Below are 22,657 nucleotides of genomic sequence, written 5' to 3'. Positions count from 1 at the left end.
CATATTCGCAGCTACCCTCCATATCTGGAAGCCTTATCTTCCATCTGCAACCTGAGAATGTGCCATGCCATGGTGACAATAAACCCACTTAACATGGCTGTAGAAAAGACAAGTGACTGCAAATGCGTTTGTGGATATGTTGGAACAACTTGTACTACTTCAACTTCAGCAACTGCAACTGAACATTGTGTTCCATTAAGACTGGGTGCCTCCACATTGGTTTCTTATTGAGACATTTTTTAAGGCATATGATGGTGATTCACATTTGATATACACTTTTGAACAAAATGTGTCAAGAAATAGTCTTACTTATTTCATATTAGGTAATCTTCTTGAGGTACTCTCCCATATATATATATATGCAACTGTCAGGTCACATAATATGACTGTGCTAAAACAACACTAATCCATATAGTTGTTTATGAGAAACAATGAAAACTCTTGGTCTAATTTGAATATCTGTTTTAAGTCAGTAACTGTTCATGGTGAGAGAAATCTGAGGTTCTCATGGTGGTGAAGATGTTATTGGTGGTCTCTCGGTTGTGATGTCATGTGTGCTTATAAGTGGATATCAGTATTTCAAGGGAACACAATGTCTCCATATTTATTTCAGTTCTGAAGATGAAGGCAGTATGCTCTTCTGACATGTTCGTACCTACCTACAAGTCCACACAGTGTTACAACCGAGAAGACCACCACAACCCCTTTGACTGGTCCCTACCTGTATTATTGCCCTATTGTTTGAACTAAGCACAATCCAGTCCTGTCAGCACTGTCATCTCCAAAGTGACTCCCTTTGCCCTTGCTAAGATTACAGAGGTTAAAAATATCAGAAGACTGTAAATTAAGATCTATGATTTATCAATACTGCCTCACCTGAGCTTCAAGTAGCATCTTCCTGAAGGTATTTCGATCATTTTGGACTGCTTCAAACAGGTTTTCTTGTATTTTAAACTTGGTATCTGCTTCTGATATCTTCTTTTTATGATCAAAGATGGCCTTCTCATTCAGTTTCACTTTATCCAGTGTATCCTGTAGTTTCTGATTTAGCTCTTGGGACTGAAATATGTATCTGTAACACATACATTTAATTTTTTTCATTCAGCTCTGATTGTCTTATCTTTAACCAATACTTAATTTTTGGCTTCATTTTCCAACACCAGTTACTAGATACTTAATTTTAATATACTGTAATGTATAGCACTGATTACACAGTGGGTTTATTCACCTGACTGATTTATTAACCACTCTATTACAATCAATTATGCCTCATTACTGAATTGAAACTATTGAAATAATAACACTTGAAATAACTGCTCTCTATTAGTTACTCTTCCTATATTTTGGTTTGTTTGTCTCTAAATCACACATCTTTTCTTCTTGACTGCCCATAATCATGTAACTCACAGCGATGTTCTCAATTTCTGTCTCACTCATACAACCAGTTCACTTGCATAGCACTTAACACTTCATTCACTGTTCTAAGAACTGGGCTTCATGGTCAAACAGCTGGCAGTTTATAGTTTTGTAACTCTTCAACAGAGGACTCAAATATTCTATCCTAGCCCCGAAACTGCAAGTTTTGGTGGCATTATTTAGAATCTGGTAGACACTCTGAGAAGATGGCATATGCAGCATACTGAAGGGAGGAGGGACATGAATTCTCACTCTGCAGGTTTGTATAGCACATGGTTACAGATATTTTAATTTTTAAATACTAGTAATGCTAATCATAGTGTCCACACAGTTTAAGCCTCATATGGTTTTGGACCACTCAAACACAATGATCAAGGTTTGACCCCACTCAGAAAAAGGATGTGTGTCCATCTTTTTCAGTTGTCTTGTGTTATCCTGTGTAGACAGACACCTTACAATGTGTTAACCAGCCATCTAAGGAGTCTCACCAAATGTCTCAAAGTTTCAAAATTTAAGAAACAATTCTAAATTGAAGAGGGCAGAGGTCCTAATGTATGACAGTTAAGAAATAATAGAGGACTATCCTACTGAAACAAATAAAAAATTAAGACCACATATATAATTTACTATAATTACAGTATTCAAATTGCTGCAAAATATACTGTGACAAAATTGTACTCTTTAAGAAAATTAGAAAACTTTGCCCTGAGGCACTAATCCCCTGACAACAGAATCTGATATCAATGCCCACTATTGTGCATTATTCTCAGAAAGTTCAAACCATTTCACATCCTGTAAATATCTTTCCCTAAAATGTATTTTCATAATATTCTCTCATCATCTTTCAGATTTCCAAGTGGCCACTTTCCAAAAGATTTGTCCACCAAAATTCTGTATGCATTTCTTTTTTCCCCATCAAAGTTACATGTCAGTCCCATCAGTTTCCTTCCTTTGATCAAACTAATACTAAAATGTGAGCTGAATAATTCAGTAACTTATCTTAAAATTGCACTTGTATTAACAGTCAAACCCCAATAGAGTGCCCCTTCATATATCACCGCTCTCTCATTGCACTCTTAAAACTTCATAACAGAATTCCCCTATGCAATTTTAAAGGGTAACTTATGTGAAAAGCATCATCATCATCATGAACTATTTAGGGTTAAGGTCATATGGCCTGTTCCTTTGAATCCCAAGATACGATGTTCCTGGTACTTCCACAAACACTTTGGTTATCCCAAGTCTCTACATCCTCGTGATTGGTAATGGAACACCAATTTTGGAAGCCTATTTCTGTCCATGCATTTCAAATTGTCTTCCCAATTTTATTGATATTTTTGTATTTATTCATCTATATTTAGAACCTGACCCACACCTATACGATGACAGTAGTACTTCTGGACATATCGGAACAATCACTCCTACATCTATGACCGATATGTACATCTGATAAAATTTAAGAAAAGACAACACCTCGCCCAAAATTGAAAAACAAATGGCATGAAACATCACCAAATGGAATCATATTTGAGTTTTAAGTTCGTAAATATTATACACCTGATGATGGTTTTGTAAAAACTGAAACATGTTGTGTAAAGGATGTTCCAAAATGTAAATCGATCAATCGATATGGAACATCAATGATATTTTATTATCTTAATTATAAGAAATTTTAAATATTGTGATAAGACGGATTAAAATAAATAATTGTTAGAACCTGAAGTTTTTCTAATATCAGCATTCCTCTGATGGTTCAGCTTGGTAAAACCTAATAGTGGTCTGAAAAATGTGAATGTCTGCTGCCTCAAGTTTTTCAGTATCTTTTCTTTTTAAAATCCATATTTCACTGCCATAACTGAGTGCTAATTTTTAAGTAATATTGCGTAAACGCAATTTCATATCAACTGTCATTTGTTCACCGAAATGTTTTCTAATAACATCATTCATCTTATTATATTTCTGTAATTTATCTATATCATTTTTGTGTTCTGAAAATTTATTTCCCAAGTATGGAAAATCAGAAACTTACTTTATTATTTTCCCTTCTATTTCTATTTTTCACTCATTGCATATTTTTTCCACACATTCCCATTGTTTTGGATTTTAAAGTGGAAATTTTCATATCATATTTCCATGTAGTTTAATTTAATTGGTATGCTCCAAATTGTAGTGTGTCCTCAGATTTTGTTTTAGTACTTATCATCTGCATACAGTATTGTTTCAATTACTTTATCTTTTATTAACTCAATTCCATTATTTATAGTTTGTTTTCATTCTATTTTGTCAGTATATATTTTAAATAAAGATAGGGACAGTCCACATCCTTGCCTTATCCCTTTGTTGTTAATTATGGGTTCTGAGGTTTGTCCATTTAAATAATTAATACAATTTTTTTTTTAATTTTGATGTAGGCTTTGTATTGCTCTTATTAATTGTGACTGTATGTTCTCTTCATTTAAAATATGCCATAGTTTCTCATGATTTAAACTGTCACAGGCTTTCTCATAGTCAATGAATAATATAAATGTTGGAAGCTTGAACTCTTTTATTGATAATTTGTTGAAGTGTAAATATGGCATCCACAGTTCTTCCTTTCATAAAACTGCATTGTTCTTCCACTAAAAATGTTTCATTGATTGAATTCAATTTATTTCTAAGTATGTATGCATGCAATTTGGAAGCAATTGATAGTAATGTGATAACTCTATAATATCACATTTATTTTTAGGTCCTTTTTGTGTATACTTATAACCAAACCTGTATCCCAGTCCTTTGGTATTTTAAGATACTGCCATAGCTTTTTAATTAAGTCCAATGCAGTGCCATGCCAGCTCAACAACAACATATAGTCATTTGGGGATGGAATTGGATTGTTATTTGAGTCAGTAGCAACATTCCAAATCCAGGCAGTTACAGCAAATGAACTTGTTACTGGAAGGGGAATTGATTTGAAAGTTGCAACATTATGGATAATAAGCTGCATACAGTAGCAGATAAACTTTCAAGGATTCTGGCAGAAGTAACAGATCACCCCTCTTTCGTTGTTCCACAGACTAGTGTACTATTTCATAATGATAATGTTTTCTACACACATTTCTTGAGTAAAGCATATAGGATGCAAACACATGTAATCTGAATATAATTTATAGGCCTATCACGGAGTAAAGAAATATCTACATGTGCAGACACTATCAGTGGCTTCCATTAGCACCAGATTTCATGTCCAAAGTCATGAAAAGTCAGCAAAATATTTCCATCTAATTATCCAATTTATGGAATAAAACCATCCATCAGTTAGCAATATGTTGGAGGTATTCTTTGTGAAAAAAATAAATAATAAAGCAAAACACATAAAAATGTAAAATTGTTGAAGGATGCAAAATTTGAAGACCTTGGAAGATGTATTAGTTATTTGGATAGGGGAAGTGAATGTGAAAAATGGAGCAGCAACTGACAAAATTATTAATGAAAAAGCAGATGTAATTGCACAGATGAATTTTACAAATTTTTGTAACAAAATTTAGTATGTCCTTTGTTAAAAGAATTATATAATAGTAAAGAAAATAAAATTGTATTGTTACAGAAGTTGTCAAGTCTAGATGCATAATTCACCAATTTATCCTTGTCTTTTACACAAAGTTACTAACTACAGTATTTTATACACCAGATGGTACTTCTAATATGTTAATAAACAAAAATACACCCAAATTTAAAAAATTCAATTCAACACCAAAATGTATGGTAAACAATGTGTAGCACTCTTAGCAGGGTCTAGAGTGAAAATTCCATACCATTGCATTATCCATTAAATGAACAATTACAGACAAATGTTTGTTAGCTGGATTTTATGTTGTTGATTAATGCCCAAACATTTGTCGTCCACATGGTCCTTCAACAGCATCTTTTTTATAATATATGTGTGTAAAATAGGATATTACAGTCCATGTGGATCAAAATATACTGTGCATTAATTGACACAAAGTCTGGCTAGTGTCTTGTGGTTCATTTATAGCTTAAATAATTAAATAATATACTAGTTCTGCAATATCCTCCTCTCTCACTTTACTTTAAGTTTTCAAGATCAATGTCTGCAATTATCACCATATTTATATCACACTTTCAGACAAAACCTTACACATTGACACATCTTGACAACCAACTTTTTAAGTGAAAATATTATATTATAAATAATAAGTAAAATGTAACCCCACCTGTCTCTCTCTTTCTCAAGACTATCAATCATCTTTCTTTGTTTATTAGTTTCCAGATTAAGGTTGTCAATTTCTTTCTCTAAGCCTCTCCTTATTTCCTCCTGCTCTTTCAAAAGCTTCTGTTGTTCAAATGTTCCTCCTGGAAGTAGGAATAATACTTCATAGTATGTGTAAGTTAGATAAATCAATCCCTCTCAAGCAAAAATATGCCATAGCCATATTTACGAGCAAGAGGTTTTGCTATGGCTGCATTCATGAACAACAAAATCTGGGTGGCCACATTTGGTTTTTTAAAAAAATATTTGCTTTCAGTTTAGGTGGAAAACTTCACTGAGTAGATGTGTGGAGGATTACTTATATAAGACATTATGCATGATACACAGAGAAAATATTCACACATTGAATTGGAACATGAAATACCCATAAAGCTTCTTGGACTATTCAAGAAAAGTGGAGAACAGAGACAGCCTATGCAAAAGTTGTATCACAAATATGGAAATGATTTGAGGAAGAATAAGGTGCAGAATGCAGAAAGAACTGCATATGTAAAGTGGAAAATAAAGTACAGCTGTCCCACTACATGTCATGGAGGGGAGGTGTTTGCAGGATAGGAAGCATAGTTCCTATTCATTCTTGACATTGGCACTAGAAGAGGCTGAGTGATAAGTATCATGTCTTGGCCACACTTTACCCCCAGGAAAAGGCCCTGGTATTCACTGGACAGGCTGGATATGTTCCAGAGCCAGTCTGGATGCAGAGGCTAGAAGAAAAGTCCTTTGTCCCTGCCAAAGATTGAACTTTGATCATCCAGTATGTAGTTAGACACTATACTGACTGAGCTACACTAGCTCCTTATGTAAGGGGGTATCATGCATTAGCAGATGTTTTTAAGAATAAAAATAGAATATACATAAAAATGCACAAATAGGAAATCTAAATTGGAGAATATCTGTAGCTGGTGTTCACAATTCAAGATTTACATGGATAACACAATGAGGAGAAAGAGACCTTCTTGAAAACTGACAGTTTCTCAGTTATTCAATACATTCCCTGCCCTTTACTGCATTTACAACAATGTGCCACTCAACCATATCCTGAACAAATTAAATGCAGTCTACACTCTCACACCATATTTCTTAGAGGCACATTTTTATATTATTTTTGCATATGCCTAGGTATCCCAAGAAGTATATTCATTTCTTGTTTCTTGAATGCATTTCTTAACTTCCCCATGCATGGTACATGTACTGTCTAACTCATGCTTCTTTGTAAGACTTGAGGTTCTCACAGCGGTGAGTATGAAGATATCCGTCTTCTGGGTTATTGCGCTGTGTAGTCTGGTCGATGTTAACCAACGTTTCAGAGGTCATACTGCCTCCGTCATCAGGGCGATGACGGAGGCAGTATGACCTCTGAAACGTTGGTTAACATCGACCAGACTACACAGCGCAATAACCCAGAAGATGGATATCTTCATGCTTCTTTATTTGCTAATTCTATTATTTTGTAAAGAATATGAATTACAAAGCTCCTAAATAAATAATTATCTTGAGAATGAATGACCTAAGATATGGTATAACACTTGCTTGAAGACTTCTTTTCTACCTTAGAGTTCTCAATACTAGAATCATACTTGCTGCTTTCTGAATATTCTTGTTGAGGATTTCTCTGTCTTTCTGTAGATCATCACAAGTCTTCCTGTTATTCTCCATTTGCTTCTTGGCTGTACCCAGATCTTTCTCCAACTGACCAATAACTCCTTTCAGCTTCTCTTTTTCCTGTTCCAAGCTCCCACGTTGATTCTCTGAATGTGTCAGCTTCTTGACGCACTGTTCATGCATATTTCCCACCTTAGATACTTCACTGTGCAGTCTTGTAACTTCTTCCCCTTGCATCTGTGTAATATTGGTAACAAAATGCATTATTAACACAGTGTATGTCCACAAACATCACATTGAATATCATGATCCCACACAAGCAGGAGGCATAATTCCAAAGCGAGGAATATTTCAGGTTTTAATATGTTTTTGTACAAAATGCATAAAATGAACACAGTGAAAAGGTCATGTCCAGCCATCTGTTCACATATTTCACTTCTCAAACCATTTAACAGACTTCGTTTTGGGCATATGCTCTAAACATTGTAAGGATAGTTTCAGTTTGTTCTGCATCGTTCCACTATAAATTTTACTCTAAAAGAAGATCAAATTAAAAATCATTACATTTCTCAAACATAGCTCATCAGACAAAAATGGGAATGCAGACATAAAATATAAACCTTACGAAGGTTTATAACTCACTCTGAAACAGTTTTCAAAATGGGGTACATTATATGAAATATATGAAAAAATAATTTTTCTCTATGCAGTGTGATATCTCTCCTGTTGATTTGCTTTGTCAATAACACATTTGTATCTGTTTTAGATAAACAATAAAATCAGCAAACAATACAGAATTGCTAAGACGTGTGAAAATTAAACATAAAGATTGACGTTTTTGTGAAGCAACTTGAAATGCTGGTAAGTTCATGCAATCTGGATTACACGACTATGTGATTCAGCAGTTTGGATTCACTCTTCTTCATTGTTGCAGTAATTATACTTGCTTTCAGAAACATGGGTGATACGTTATTATAAGAGAATTAACATTAAATATTCCTTATTATAATTTTGTATCCTATATTTCATTTTTCACTCCATTGTATTTCCTGAATTTTGTTCTTTTCTATTGTCATTGTATACTACTGTCTACTTCCATGGTTCTGCCTTCCCCTTCTCCACCCACCCCCACCCCCCAGTTACACTCATCTGACCTTCTTCCATTGGCGTCCTTGCTCTCACTCAATACTTTTGGATAATTTACAATGTTACAAACACTTAAAATATTCAGATTAAAAACTGCAGATTCCACAATTTAATTTGGAAAGAAAGTGGTTATTCAGAATAAGCCTGACTTTATAGTCTGGAGTTATTTAATGACTCAAGAGTGCCTGATTTAAACTGAGTTTAATAGATTATACAAATGTTAACGGGAACCTGGGTAGCTCAGCCAGTACAGTGACTGGCTATGGACTGGATGATTGGAGTTTGATCCCCAGCAGGGGCAGAAGATTTTTCCTCTAGCCTCTGCATCCAGACTGGTTCCAGGGTCTACCCAGCCTCCTATCCAATGGGCCTGGTGGTAAAGTGTTACCAAGGTGTGAAACTGACCACTCACCCCTATCTAGTGCAGAGGTTAAGAATGAGTAGGAGCTGTACCACCACTCAGCTCAAGTGCCTACATGGCATATTGCGGGACAGCTTTACTTTTACTTTATACAAATGCTGAGAGAAGTTGTTTCAACTACACTGTTTATACTGTATGAAATGAGATGGGAAAATGGTAGATAGCACATTCAAGTTTAGGTGGAAGACAAGCACAAAATATTTTAAGGTAATGTTCTAGTATTCATCTGAAGAGACTGATGAAAACCAAAGAGAACTTCTGCCAGGATAGTTGGTAACCCAGTTAAGATTCAAAATGTGTTAATCCAAATTTTAAATTTAGAATGTTACCATAGCAGCAAGCTGCTTGATTATGCACAGAATATATATACTGTGTTATGAAGAATTACCTTAAGTTCATGTGTTTTAGTAGAATTCTCATTTTTCAGCTTTTCAAGACTTTCTGCCTGCAACTCAAAATCCACCTGCATCTTGGCCAGTCGATTACTGAGGCTTTCAAAATTTCTCTGTAAGCGCTCATTCAATGCCTGAAATATTGTGGAAAATTATGCCTTTAAAGTATCTGCTAAAATCTCATCCAATCCACACTGTTATCTCATCCTGACACATTCCCTGTAGCCAAAACTTGGCTTTTTGAAGTAACTAAAGTTACTTCGAATACTTTATTGTATGTTACATGTTTCAATAAATCATTATTAGTATTAAAATTTGTAAGTCTTATCATGCATTGTGCCACATTATTTATTGCAAAATAAATTTTATTTAATCCCATTATGATTAATCTTTATATTGTTTATTAAATTTTAGAAGGTACCATTTTTCTGTTTGCATTGTCTGTTTTGGTTTAGTTAAGTTTTATAAGCTGCAGAGTCAACAGACTTGAAGCAAATGAAAAGTCGTATAACAGGGCATGTGTATCCTTTATTGTGTGATTCCAAGTAAATGAGTGAGGTACTTTATGGTGACATTCATTTTGATGGATATGCAACTCATATGATTAAGAAGTAATTAGAACTGTAGGTTCAAATTAATGAATAATGTCTGAATGTTTGGAACCGGCATTGAACCCTGGGTTCTCCTTAGTGTAAAGTAATGCCTATGATGGAGCACAGCAGATATTTATTTGCCTTTTGGTTATGAAGAGTTGCACTATAACTCTGTACTAATGGGTAAAAATTCTTCAGCATTACTTTAGCACACACATTTAACAAGAAACACACACATATAACAAGATTATTAATCGTAAGAAGCCTAATAATCTACCAGACTATATGGCAAAATAACCCAGAAGACAGCAATCTTCAGACTCACTGCTGTCAAAAACCTCAAATCCTACAAGTTTAATAATACTATTAAGTAAGGTTTGAAGCTTTCATAGCATACAAATGCACGAAAATTGTTGCAGGTGATAAGGCTCATCAAAGTTAAATTAAAGACCAATATTTTGGGAGACATGCTCTGTCACCATCATAAGGACCAACTCATCTTTGGCCCTGATGACTTTGCTGATACTTTGTAGGATTATAGTGAATACCTATTAAAATTAAATCATCATAAGTATTGTGCAAACTCCATCACATGCAAATGAAACATTTCATCTTGCACAGAGGTTGGTTCAATTACACTATTGATTGAATTATTGATACTAAAGTGTGTATTATCCAGAATGGTTCTGGGCCCACCTAGAGAACACTGAAAAAGGTTTTGTAATGAGACACATACCCTCACTGAAATGTAAATGGACAACAAAGATCTTGGTATGATCCCAGATTTTCTAAGTTATATGGGGGATCTATCTTGCACAGGAATCAGCAAATCTGCACATTGTTCATGACAAGGAACTTATTATATAAATATGATAGTACATCTAGTTTTAATTTTGTTCTCTTTTCCATTAATACCTTTAAATCTTTCACATTTGTTTCTAGCTTTCCAACATCGTGCTGTGCTTGACCAAGTTGATGTTTAAGACTTGTTACTTGTGTAGATTTTTCGTCCAAGCTTTTAAGTAATACCTTCAGTTCTTCTTCCAAGTGTTTTTTGATGTGGAGTTCTTTGTTTATTTCATTTCTTTGATTCTGAAAGCAAATCACAAACAAATAATTTATATAAGACGTACAAATTATGTTCACTGTTCATTAGTAGAGGTATTACTTCTCACACATATGTAAGAGTGAAAGGCCTATGCCTCATTCTAGTTCCGATAGTAACATTTACTCACTTTTTAGAGTTTTATGTGTTTGTCTAAAACAGTACAACACTCAATAAGAATTATGTTTGGTTGGAAACACAAATTAGATTAACAACAGATGGATATGGAGTGATTTGTAACTGAATAAAAGATATGAAGTTAAATCAAGTTATTACAGTAAATTCCTGATTATCTGTGTGCAGATTATCTAGTTTCTGAAGTATCCATGCACAACATTTCTAGGCTTTTGATGTCTTTCTGTGTTACACCATCCACTTTGGAAGGTTCTGGTCGTGGGAGGGTCTGCAGAAGATACAGCTGAATAATACCGTACTTTTTTGGTGCTTTATGGTCAGTAGAGTGGGAAGGTTTGTTCCAGTGGTCATGGTAGTAAAAACAGGGGATGGTACAGGTGCTTGGTACTGGAAAGGCTTACCAACAAGAACCCTCGTGTTTGAAAGGCAGAAGTGTGCTCCTGGGTATATATTATCCAAAGAATGCCTTATGGCCATGTGTTGTAGAAATGCATCCAGAAATCACAAACTAAAACTTGTAGTGATTGGACAACTAAAAACCATGACTGTTCAAGAGTACCAAAGTAAATAATATTATCATCCATTATGACAACCAGAAATGAGCAGGGATGGATAGGAAGATTTTTGAAAATTGGTTCTCCAAGCATTTTATCCCAGAAATTAATGCTTTCCTGAAAGAGGGGATTACCACAGAAATCACTTTTGCTACTACACAATGGTCAATTTCACGCAGATTTTTATATGCTGATGATACTGCAATCATTGTACAACGCAGGAATTTCAATCAAGTGGAGAGGAATTTAACAGCAGCTCTTGAAACGATAGGCAGATACTATGAAGTAAACCATCAACAGCTGAAACTGAGTGAAACATAGGTTTATGCTTTTCATCTTCATAACAAGGAAGCCAAAACAAGACTCAATATTGTGTGGAGAGGCGTTGTTTTAGAACACTGTGATAACCCAAATATTTGGGAGTAAAACTAGACTGTACTCTCTCGTTCAAGCAACACTGCCAAGATCTTAAAGGAAAAATCAGTGCTAGAAACAATATCATCCATAAGTTGATAGGCACAACATGGGGAGCACTGCCTTGTGTTTTACGTTCATCAGCCCTGGAACTGTGCTTCGCAGTAGCTGAGTATGCAGCCCCAGTGTGGGAAGCATCAGTACACACCAAATATGTCGATGTAGCCCTGAATGAAACTGGACGCATCATAACCGGATACATGAAACCTACTCCAGTCCAGAAAATTTACTTCCTAATTGGCATAGCTCCTCCCAACGTTAGAAGAAAAGTGGCAGGAGAAGTTGAGAGAAAGAAGCAGGTAACAGACATAAGGCATCTGCTGCACAACCACCGTAAAATTCCTACTTGACTGAGATCCAGAAATAGTTTCAAAAGAGAACCATACCATTAGAGGCACGGCCCAGGGCCCATCGAATCTCACTCTGGAATGATACAATGCCTGCTAATATGGACCTCGAGCCCAGAGAAGAACTCGGCACAGAGCGCCAATTACCATATACTACATGGAGATCCCTGAACCGTCTCAGAAGAGGCGTGGCAAGGTGCAGATCTAACTTGCTAAAATGGGGCTACAGCAATGATGAAGAACAGTGTGACTGTGGACAGACTCAGAGCCCAGAAAATCTACTCATATGTCCAAAGATGGGTGAAGTCTGTACAGAACAGGATTTGATGCTAGCTAATAACAAGGTGATTATCCCCGCAGAATTTTGGAAAAATAATATTTAGGTACTGCCAGACACGGAAATGAATGAATTTCATGCAAGAGACAGCACATTGACTTCTGATGACTGCCTCATCACTGTAAAGTTCACTGTAATGCTGCTGGGGAGGGGGGAAGGGGAGAAAGTGAAGAAAACAAACCTTTTCCCAAGTTTTGATGAGAGAACTAGATTATGTCTAAACTCCGTCATGAACTATTGATCATGCCAACTTGTTTCATATCAGACAGAAGCATATATCCAAATTCAACAATCACAGTTTATGACATGAATTAATACCTCCTACCTTTCATTTGCTGAGAATAAAGTTGGGCTCCTATACATAGCATGCCATTGACAGACTCAGCCAGATGAAATTGTTAAAAAGAATGAAATCCAAGGCAAGGGGTTTGAACAACATTGCTCTGTTTATGAAACAAGAGAATTTTAAACTTTTGATGATTAAAATATATATAAGCCATGCAGATTATTATTTAGTCTTACTCACACAAAAAACTTATGTGTACTAGGAAATTTGAAAATATGCTGAAATTCTGCAGCCTAAATTATAGTTCACGAGAAGTCATTCACACAAGATAGCAATTCTGTCAAGATACATTATTTCTCAATGAAACAATATTATGGAGCATGGACAGAATACAGAATAATGCTATAATAAGAAGTTTCACTCAGAAATAAAGGTCACTTCTGCTTGAAATAACTTATATTTTTATCATAAAATCCTCTCAGGCTAGCAGCCACATCAGTATTGGTTTTTGATGCAACATTGACATGGCTGACAACCCAAGATTTTATAATATTTATGCAACATAAAAGTTCTAAATTTTACAAACTGATTCTTTAAACATTGCTAGTAAAGAAAAATCTTCTGTCTTTTCTCCGTGAAGGTAATGTGTCACAGATCCTAAAATAAGCTTCCTACTCACTATATTTCTTGCATTCTTACTTCCTGGTCATCTCAGATATGTAAAGAAATTTTTTTCAAAAATATATTACTATTTAACCATTTCCCATACAAATGCACAAAAATGTTTTGATGTAAATTTTTATCCCTGGTTTTATCACTAAGAATCATCTATGTTTTCTTCCTGTCTCCTGACATCTGTGGACAGAATCAACTAACTTCTTAATGCTTTGATAGATCATATGATTATGTATGGGGCAGTGATTCTTTTACACATCTGCTGCAGTTTGGTTGCCATTAACTACAATAATTTATTGTAAAATGATATACTAAAATACAGGATTTAGTCTGTCTGAATAGAGTAATATACTTATTTACGATAAGATTCCAGAAATGTTAGCATTTCGTGCCCACCTCTAATTCCTGTGTTAATTCACTGCATCGTAGGTCTGCAGCAGAATTCTTTCTTTCTAAATCTTCTTGCACATTTAAGGCACCAGAAAGTTGTTCTTTCAATATCACAATTTCATCCATTAAGCATTCCCTCTCTTTCAGGAAATTATCTCTGTCTTTCATTGCACTACCAGACCTAAAACACATTTGGAAGACATGTACAGAACTACAAACAGCCATACAATTGTTGGTTTAGTGATAATGCAGAATAGGTTCTCTGTCCTCACTGACAGATCTCTCTGCATGACTTTCTCTTTCCTTGCCTATAGCAAAGATACAGCTTTCTTAATGACAGTAATACTGTGCCTCATCACAATCCCCCCCCCAATAAATTGTAAGTTCACTCTGCTAGTTCTCATCCTGCCATGGCGAGCAACAAAGTCTGTCTCATAGGAATCCCCACTTCTGAAATGGACTCCTTTAACAGTGGTATGTCAGACACAGACCTGGATATTTAAATAGGCCATAAGCAGAGACATTAGCCACTACAGACAATCACTACATTGTCAGGTGGCTTGTAACCTGGGAGTCTTTCATCAACTTTAGTCACCATGAAAGCTTCACTTTATATATACTACACACGTCTCTTCTTGAAAACTGTTCAGGTTTATCCTAACTTTAACTAATTTGGTAGGATCTAAACACAAAGACATACCATAAGACAATAAACAGTGTGACCTATCACTCTGTAATGTAGGATTCATGTAGGCTTTCTATAAAGAAGGAATGTTCACCTGCAAATTCAGATCAAGATAATAGGTGAATATGATGCAGATACATAATATTTTTATATGATGATATGCTGTGCCTCCAAACAAGTGCAATGTCAGACATACAACTTTGATATGAAAGGCAAGTAACCCTAGGAGTAACAATAAAGAATGCAGATCAGAATGTTCCTCCAAAACACTGGTACCTAACTACACATCTACACGGCATAACAACCCAGAAGACCAATAACATTATGGGGGGGGGGGGGGGGGGGCGTTTGTAGTGCTATTTCTTATGTGGATCCTTCAAATTCTTTGATGTAAGAATATTTATATAACAATAATAATGACAAAAAGTTGATCTTTGAAAGCATGAAGCACATGCAAATTATATTACTTCATAAGAATGGATGGCATGCCATCGTAATTTTCCTGACATGAAAATTTGTAAATCCCTATCATTATTGATTTCAACATTATGGCCATAAAGTTTTGAGGTGGTATCGTTTCATATAAAAAACTTTAGTTACTGCCATAATTTTTAACATCAGTCTGAAATACATATTTAATAATACAACTGGGAACTTAAATTAATAATTTAAGTCTCAAAAATACATTAATAACTCTCTATACTCACTCTTCTGATTGGTCTAATCCAAGCTGAACTCTTTGTTCCATCTCTGTAATCAGTTGACTTATTTGCAGTCTGAGGTTCTCAATTACTTCTAGAGAGTTTTCTTCTCTGGCATGAGCTGAATCCACCATTTTCCACGCTTGCTGAATTTCACATTTTAGCTGATCAATTGTTTCTTTACTGGCTGCTGCCAATCTTTCTGCAACAGCTGTTTTGGCAGTATTAGTTTCTGCCTGTGCTTGTAATGTTTCATTCTCCTTCATGAGTTCCTCTTCATGAGCATGGGCCTTGTAGAATGCTTTAAAAATTTGTATGTATTCTTGGGCAAATGTTTCCACGCCCTCCTTCTCATCCATCTGAGCAAGCACCTGAAAAGCATTATTAAATTTGTAATAACAGTATGAGGTTTTACCTTGTACTCTGCTTCTGTGATGTTATGCTAAGGACACTGGAGATGACATATTACAAAACAAAGAGTTCTATAAAGATCTAATTATGCTTCAGTTTCTTCAATGATTAATTTGGCAAGGCAAGGCTAGCAACTGCTATGATTCATTATGGGCACAATGTTTAATAATGCAAATTCCCACTGTTTGTCAGCTGCAACCTTCCACATGCTTGTCATCTTTATAACTAAAACACAAAAGAAATGTTTCACATACCATTTTTACAGCTAAAGCTATGATATATCTCCATACAACATTTCAAACACCTAGCTGCAATAGTTCATTAATCACTGCCATGCAATGGAAAGCTAAATATGGATTCCTTGAGGCTTCCATGTTGTTTTACAGTCTAAAAAATTACAACCTTTACAACAGTTGCATATTTTCAAGGACTTGTTACAGCAATCCCTTGGCAACTGCAGGGGTTATGTTTCTAAGAAGCATTGCAGTTTCTGAAACCACAGTCAGGAGGACCACATCTTATGGGGAATTAGGGGTTGGGAGAACACTAATCAGAGTTGAAGTACATACAAAATTTCAGTTCAGAAGCATGATAGGAACAGACTGCTTGGGAGATCTGAGCATAGATAGAAGAATTAATATTAAAACTAATATTGCAGGAATAGAGAGTGAAGATATGGACTGAATTAATGTTGCTGTTAAAGCCCTGCCCCCAACAAATTAAAAATTCCAAATGCATTAAACCAAGTAGTGAAGCTGCCAGAACTGGATATAAATGGAAAACTGTGATTACTTGAAATCCCTGTTTGATGAGAGATTGCTGTATCTCATAAAACTTCTGGATTCTATGCTATTAGGCTTATAGTGTTACTAGATATTCTTACAACTTTTAAGATCAAAGAATATGGACATATTAACAAGTACGAAGGAGGGTTGGCATCTAGTGTCATGAAATACATACAAAGTTGTAACAGAAATCCATCAATTATTTCAAAAGTTATTATAACAGATACATACAAACATAGTGATACCATTCTTTCATGTACAATAAAGGAAATAAACTAAAGTATACCAGCTTAAATTGAAATAAAATGTTTGCATTGAGTTCAACTGTATGCAGCCTCACTTTTTAGTAAAAGGTTAGTTAAGTTTTGTGTTTAATGAAAACAGTGCCACTGTGCCATATCATTACATAACATGGGGTAATAGCACTGCATAAAACTCTGCCTAATCTACATAGACTTTCTTTCTCTTACTTATTTCCTTACTCTGGATATTATGGTTCATATGGCCATGTTCATTTGTCTGCCAAAATAGTTTGCTGACATGCTCCTGGAGGTCACTATAATACCAACCTTTCATTTCTCTACCATCATTAACAGAGCACCAACATCAGTTCAACTTTATGTACAGTCCTGAAGTTTGTTACAATGACGGATATGAAATATTTGCAACTTTTCTGGTGATATTCTTTTTAAATCTGGTAAACAATATTTTGTGACAAAATAAGATAAATTATTTATATAAACAGAATATGGGAAAAATTGTGCATAATAACAATGGGAATGGGTAGAAAACCTCGACATAAAAAAGAAAATGTAAAAGGGGGAATTCTATAGAAGGAACTGTTCCTGAGATATCATGATGAGAAGGAATCATCAAATGGGGCAAGATTTGCACAAATCAATAGTAATAAAGAAATTAGTGGCACACTGAGAGACAGAGGTAAACATATGGGAGGGCTGAATAACTACCTATAAAGAAACTTCAAAAGAATGGCATACATAAGACAAACGCACAGTTCATACATGTCAAGATAAACAACACTTGAGAACTGTACAATGCTTGCTGACATAGAACATAGCAGATACATAATTAAGAAGGTGGCAGTTACAGTAAGCATTCAAAGTGCCCACCATGTATTCACTGACATGCAACTGTATGTCATGGAAAAGTAGCTTGCACACATCAGGACATGTCTCATCAATGGTTGCTGCAGTAGTATGAAACTATGCTGTGAAGTCTTCCATGTCAGTTACTGGATTACTGAAAACAATTTAGTTTAGGTATCCCAAAAGGAAGATGTCCAGACATTTCACATTTCGTTATTTCACAGGCCATGAAACAGGGCTGGTACATCCTAGATACCTATCAGAAACTGTGTGTGTTGAGCTACTGTTGGATCTATGCACTAAAAGGCACCGCTGTCCAATCATGCTGAAGCCACATGTCAAATTAAACTGCTAGTGACACATCTGCAAACAGCACCTCTAGCACTTCCTACAGGTATGAACAATAAGCAGGGCCATTGGGGCACTAGAGTGGTAGGTATTGTCAGTGAACTTGATGCCCCACAGGATTGTGTTGTGCCTACAAGTGACCACTGTGACTGTTGAAAACACTTTCACCTGTGAATGCTGCTCTGTCTGATCATAAGATGTGCACCAAAAGCCTGTGTCATGTTCATATTCCCATAAATGCCACTCGCAGTACTGGAGACAATGATGATAATCATAAGGCATTAAACCTTGAACACACTAGTAATGGTATGGATACAGGTTTAAATGTACAGCATTATGTTTGGCACCCACCTCTTGGGCAATTCCTCATGTTCTATGACATTAATTCTGTGCCACCATAACCAGAAACATCTCTTCAAGTGCTGATGTCTGGTGAGTGTGTGGTTCACCTCAGTTCAATTATGGTGTTGGCAGGTCATTGCCAATCTCCCTTATCCTCATACCTAGCTGGAAAAGCACATTACTGTCTAGATGGTGGCATGTTGGATAACTTTTGCATAAGCCCTGGTTACCACAAGGACCAAGAATCAAATACATGTTGTGGTATTTGTGCAACGTGAAGTTCAATTTATTTACTGTTTCTTACTGATGTTTTACTGCCATGGGATCACTACACAGTACAACAATAAGACTACTACAGTGTACTGAGAGATGTTCACTGTTGACAATGGCATCACAGGAAGCTATCTTCATATTTACTGTGCTGTACATAATGTCCTATGAGCCTTGGTCCTCCTACAGCAAGCTTAACCCCATTTGATGGTTATGTATAAATTCTTTCCAAAGAATTCTTCCCCTTACATTTCGTTTTGTTTTGTGGTTTCTTACTCATTCCTGTTATTGTGTACCAGTCATTTTTTGGCAGTATGCAACCGTATAGTATACTGTGTTTTCTTGCCCAAAAATAAGCATATGAAGGAACAAAGTATTTGTAAGTATGGCTAAATTTTTATTTTAGCTTAAGTCTGTTGATAGTATTTTTATCAACGTAATTTTAAAAATATCCTCCCCCTTTCTTTCTACAATAACGCAATTCGTTATTTTTAGACACACATTTGGTCTTATGGCAATAGTTCGATAAGACTCAATACCAAATTATGGGAAACTTATTATGAAATTCTATGAACATGTCTAAATGAAACGTTGCTGTATTTGTCATGAAGCACCAATACAGAGTGGAATAAAACTTTGAGGTTATGTTTGATGACTCTGAAGATGTTAAAATTCTACCTTAACAAAAATATTACAAAAAATTACATGAAGAAGATACGTTCAATGTAAAGTTTTGGCTGGCTTCATTACTAAAATAGATTTTTTATTTTCATTTACACTGAAAATACATCCTTCAGTTCAAAATTCTTGCTACTTACATTATGATAAGTTTGCTCTAGAACCTGGTATTCACTCAGCTTAGTAATTTCACCTTCTCTTTGTCCTTCTTCTTCCTCTTCAGACTCAGATGTCTCTTCTTGGGTCTGTAAAATGAAAAGCCATGTTTATCTACAAAAATATTAAAGTTGAGAGTTTGTAGTGTAGCTCAGGATTAGGGCCTATAATAGGTTAGTATGTTAGTAGTTCAAGTTCTGTTGCTAAATATTTAGTTACAGCGTGACAGATTAAAGAAAGTGAAGGCAGTGGGGAAATCAGGTATTTGGCTTTCGTTGCTCTGCTCAATAGCAATTAGTCAGTTCAAAGAAATTTCAAGAACTTTTCCATACCACAGACTGCATTCTGATTACCACTTAACCTTACCTCATCAAAGAAACTCAAGCCAAGCTCAACTAAACCAGACCCAGGAGCAATGCGGGATCAGAAACTGCCCTGAAACATATGGTGATGGAACCTAAACTATTTTGTACTGCATCCAAATGGTTTTTTTAATAAGTTATATATCATTTAAAATACCTCTTTTTCAGTCAGACCTTCTTCCATGATTAAGAAATTATTGCTGTATTCTTCACTGCCTCAAAAATTCACAAACACAGGAGTATGAAGCAATTTTTTACATAAACATGAATTTCAATAACATACTTTTAAAACAATTAAAAAGATTAAAAGTGCGTAAAACCAGTAATAAAGCCTACAAAAACTGATCTCAGACTCTGTATGATGTGTATGATGAACAAACTACATCAGGCAACTTATTTTCGTTTGTTACCATGGTAACAGTTTCATAGTATGCACCACCCCCCCCCCCCCCCTCTGTGTGCATGTTACCAGGCATGTTACCAGCCATGCTCTCTAGAAACCAGACTCTATGAAATGTGTAAAAATGAGTTTCCGTAGAAAAATATGATGTAGAAATAGTATTTACAGAGCTTATTAAGTAAAGTAAAGTTTGTCCTGCTATGTGCCATGTAGGCGCTTGGGGTGAGAGGAGGTATAGCTCCTCCCTTTCTTGACCTCGGCACTAGATGGGGGTGAGTGGTCAGCATCACGCCTCGGCCGGCTTTACCCCCGGGAAAGGACCCCGGTACCCATTATAGAGGAGGCTGGGTGGGCCCCAGAGCCCGTCTGGACGCAGAGGCTAGAGGAAAAATCCTCTGCCCCCATCGGGAGCTTATTAACCACTCATGTTATATTATCTCTTCAGAGCTTGAACTTATTTTTAACTCTTTGAAGTCAAACCTCATCTAAATAATATTTAAAGATTCAGTTCCTACCTCAAAGAAATAACAAAACTTTTCCATTACAATGACCAATCGGTTAATGATGCTTTATATTATTTATTTAGTGTTCTGTCTGACGACAGGTCCATATGAACAGGATCCTTCCATCCTTTTCTCGGACTGGGACCTGTTCATATACGTTCTTGGCAGATGATCCAGAAGTGGTTTGCCATTGCCTTCTTCTGTGTGTGAATGGAGCAATTGTTGGGATGCCACTGAGAAACCGGGGAAGCCCCCGGAGGAAAACTCCGTGCTCCCTAGACCACGGCCTTGCCCAACACAAGTTATAAATTCGGGCACCGCTGGGAATCGAACCCGAGACCCCATGATTACAAGGCCAGCGTCCTAACCGCTAGATCACCGTGATGCTTAGCAAAATTAAAGCTGTATATTCTGATAATCATATAAAATCCATGAATACAGACTGTGGGAAAAATTAAGATTATTTGTTGATAATCAGGTAGTTTAGGCATTAAAGGGCTAGACCCTGCGCGCACGAGCGGTTTGGACCGCGGTGGTTTTTCTGCCGCATTGATAGAACTCACTGTTTCAGTAGGAAGTGAGCGCACGTGCTTTAGTTTTTCTGCCGCAACATGCTTTATTTCCGATGCGGTGCGGTGGCCTCACAGCGGCTGGCGGTGGCAATAGAATACCTGTTTGCCCATTGTTTGCCCGACCTTGGTGTAACTGAATAGGAGAAAAGGCCGGCACTGTACAGTTCGACCATGTCGGAGTATATCGGAGTACAGTGACAAAGCCTAAAGAGAAACTGTGGATAGAAGTCTGTGAAGTTCTACTGCCAAACTCGAGCCTACTTGACAAAAACAGAAAGTATCTGAATAATTTCTTTGGATACATACGCAGGTCTTCATACAACTTGTGAACTTGGGCTTTCAAAAATCGTTGACTTACAAGCAGAAGAAACCAAAATTTATTTCTACGCTTTGCCCCTGCTCTTAGCAAAAAGTGCACACAGCGACAGTCTCAACAAAATCCATACCTCGACTTTTCAGCCTAGAGCGCACACCAACTATCTCCACAAAATCCAGCTCCCAACTGAAAAGAAAACACAAACATTTGTGTTTATTTCACCGTCCGTGCGCACAGTCGACAAGAATTTGCGGTTGCGGTTGTTCTATCACTGCGGCGAAAAAAACGTTTGTGCGCGCTAGCCCTTAATGTTTAATGTTTATAACAGAGACCCCATCTTTATTATAATTTATTACTTCGGGAAGTCTTAATCTGACTCTACTGTCTTCATGTAAATTCTATGGCCTTTGCTTTTCATAATATATGTAAATGACCTTCCTCCAACAAAAATTAACTTATCAAAACCCATAATGTTCACTGATGATACAAATGTCATAATTGCTAGTAACAATTTTCATAACTTCTATACAATGTCAAACACAGTCTCTCTCATATGAATAAGCGGTTCACTGGTAACAACTGGCCGTAAATCTAGATGGAACAATTGTAATAAAATTTATAACAACTAATTCACCACAATGTGCCTAAAGTATTGGTTATTACAGAAAGTACATAGAAGAGTCAGTAAATATGAGATTTCTTGGTTCACAAATTGATAATCATATAAATTGGAAAAATCATATTGATCAAATGGTTCTGAAGTGAAGTAAAGCATGTCATGCAGTTAGAACCATGTTTCATGTCAGCAACACTGAAACTCTCAAATCAGCTTATTTTGTCTATTTTCACTCTATAATGACGCATGGAAGATATTCACTTTAC

The 22,657-nt window shown here is 36.0% G+C and overlaps 1 protein-coding gene across 7 annotated transcripts in view; it reads right to left on the bottom strand.

Moving 5' to 3' along the window:
* The window catches only part of LOC110831275 (cilia- and flagella-associated protein 58), a 135,937-nt gene that overhangs the window by 17,505 nt on the left and 95,775 nt on the right, over positions 1–22,657 (bottom strand). For 3 of the 7 annotated variants that reach the window (XR_015534948.1, XR_015534949.1, XM_087347899.1), the window contains exons 12-19: positions 19,607–19,711; positions 15,533–15,897; positions 14,147–14,321; positions 10,753–10,929; positions 9,241–9,378; positions 7,261–7,522; positions 5,628–5,766; positions 877–1,072 (exon numbers count right to left, since the gene is read on the bottom strand). Coding sequence is in view for 5 of the 7 variants with exons in the window: in XM_087347899.1 (XP_087204025.1) it covers positions 877–1,072; positions 5,628–5,766; positions 7,261–7,522; positions 9,241–9,378; positions 10,753–10,929; positions 14,147–14,321; positions 15,533–15,897; positions 19,607–19,711 (1,557 nt within the window). In the remaining 2 variants the exon portion in view is untranslated. Of the gene's footprint in view, positions 1–876; positions 1,073–5,627; positions 5,767–7,260; positions 7,523–9,240; positions 9,379–10,752; positions 10,930–14,146; positions 14,322–15,532; positions 15,898–18,527; positions 18,684–19,606; positions 19,712–19,988; positions 20,124–21,905; positions 21,962–22,657 lie in introns of those variants that run through there. The other 4 variants (XM_087347900.1, XM_087347902.1, XM_087347901.1 and 1 more) reach the window with 4 other exon arrangements.

Source organism: Zootermopsis nevadensis, unplaced genomic scaffold (genome assembly GCF_977971745.1).
Source record: "Zootermopsis nevadensis isolate Lab colony 2312 unplaced genomic scaffold, Znev_1.0 Znev_ptg000012l, whole genome shotgun sequence".
Classification (NCBI taxonomy): Eukaryota; Metazoa; Arthropoda; class Insecta; order Blattodea; family Termopsidae; genus Zootermopsis; species Zootermopsis nevadensis.
This window is presented reverse-complemented; position numbering and strand designations above follow the sequence as displayed.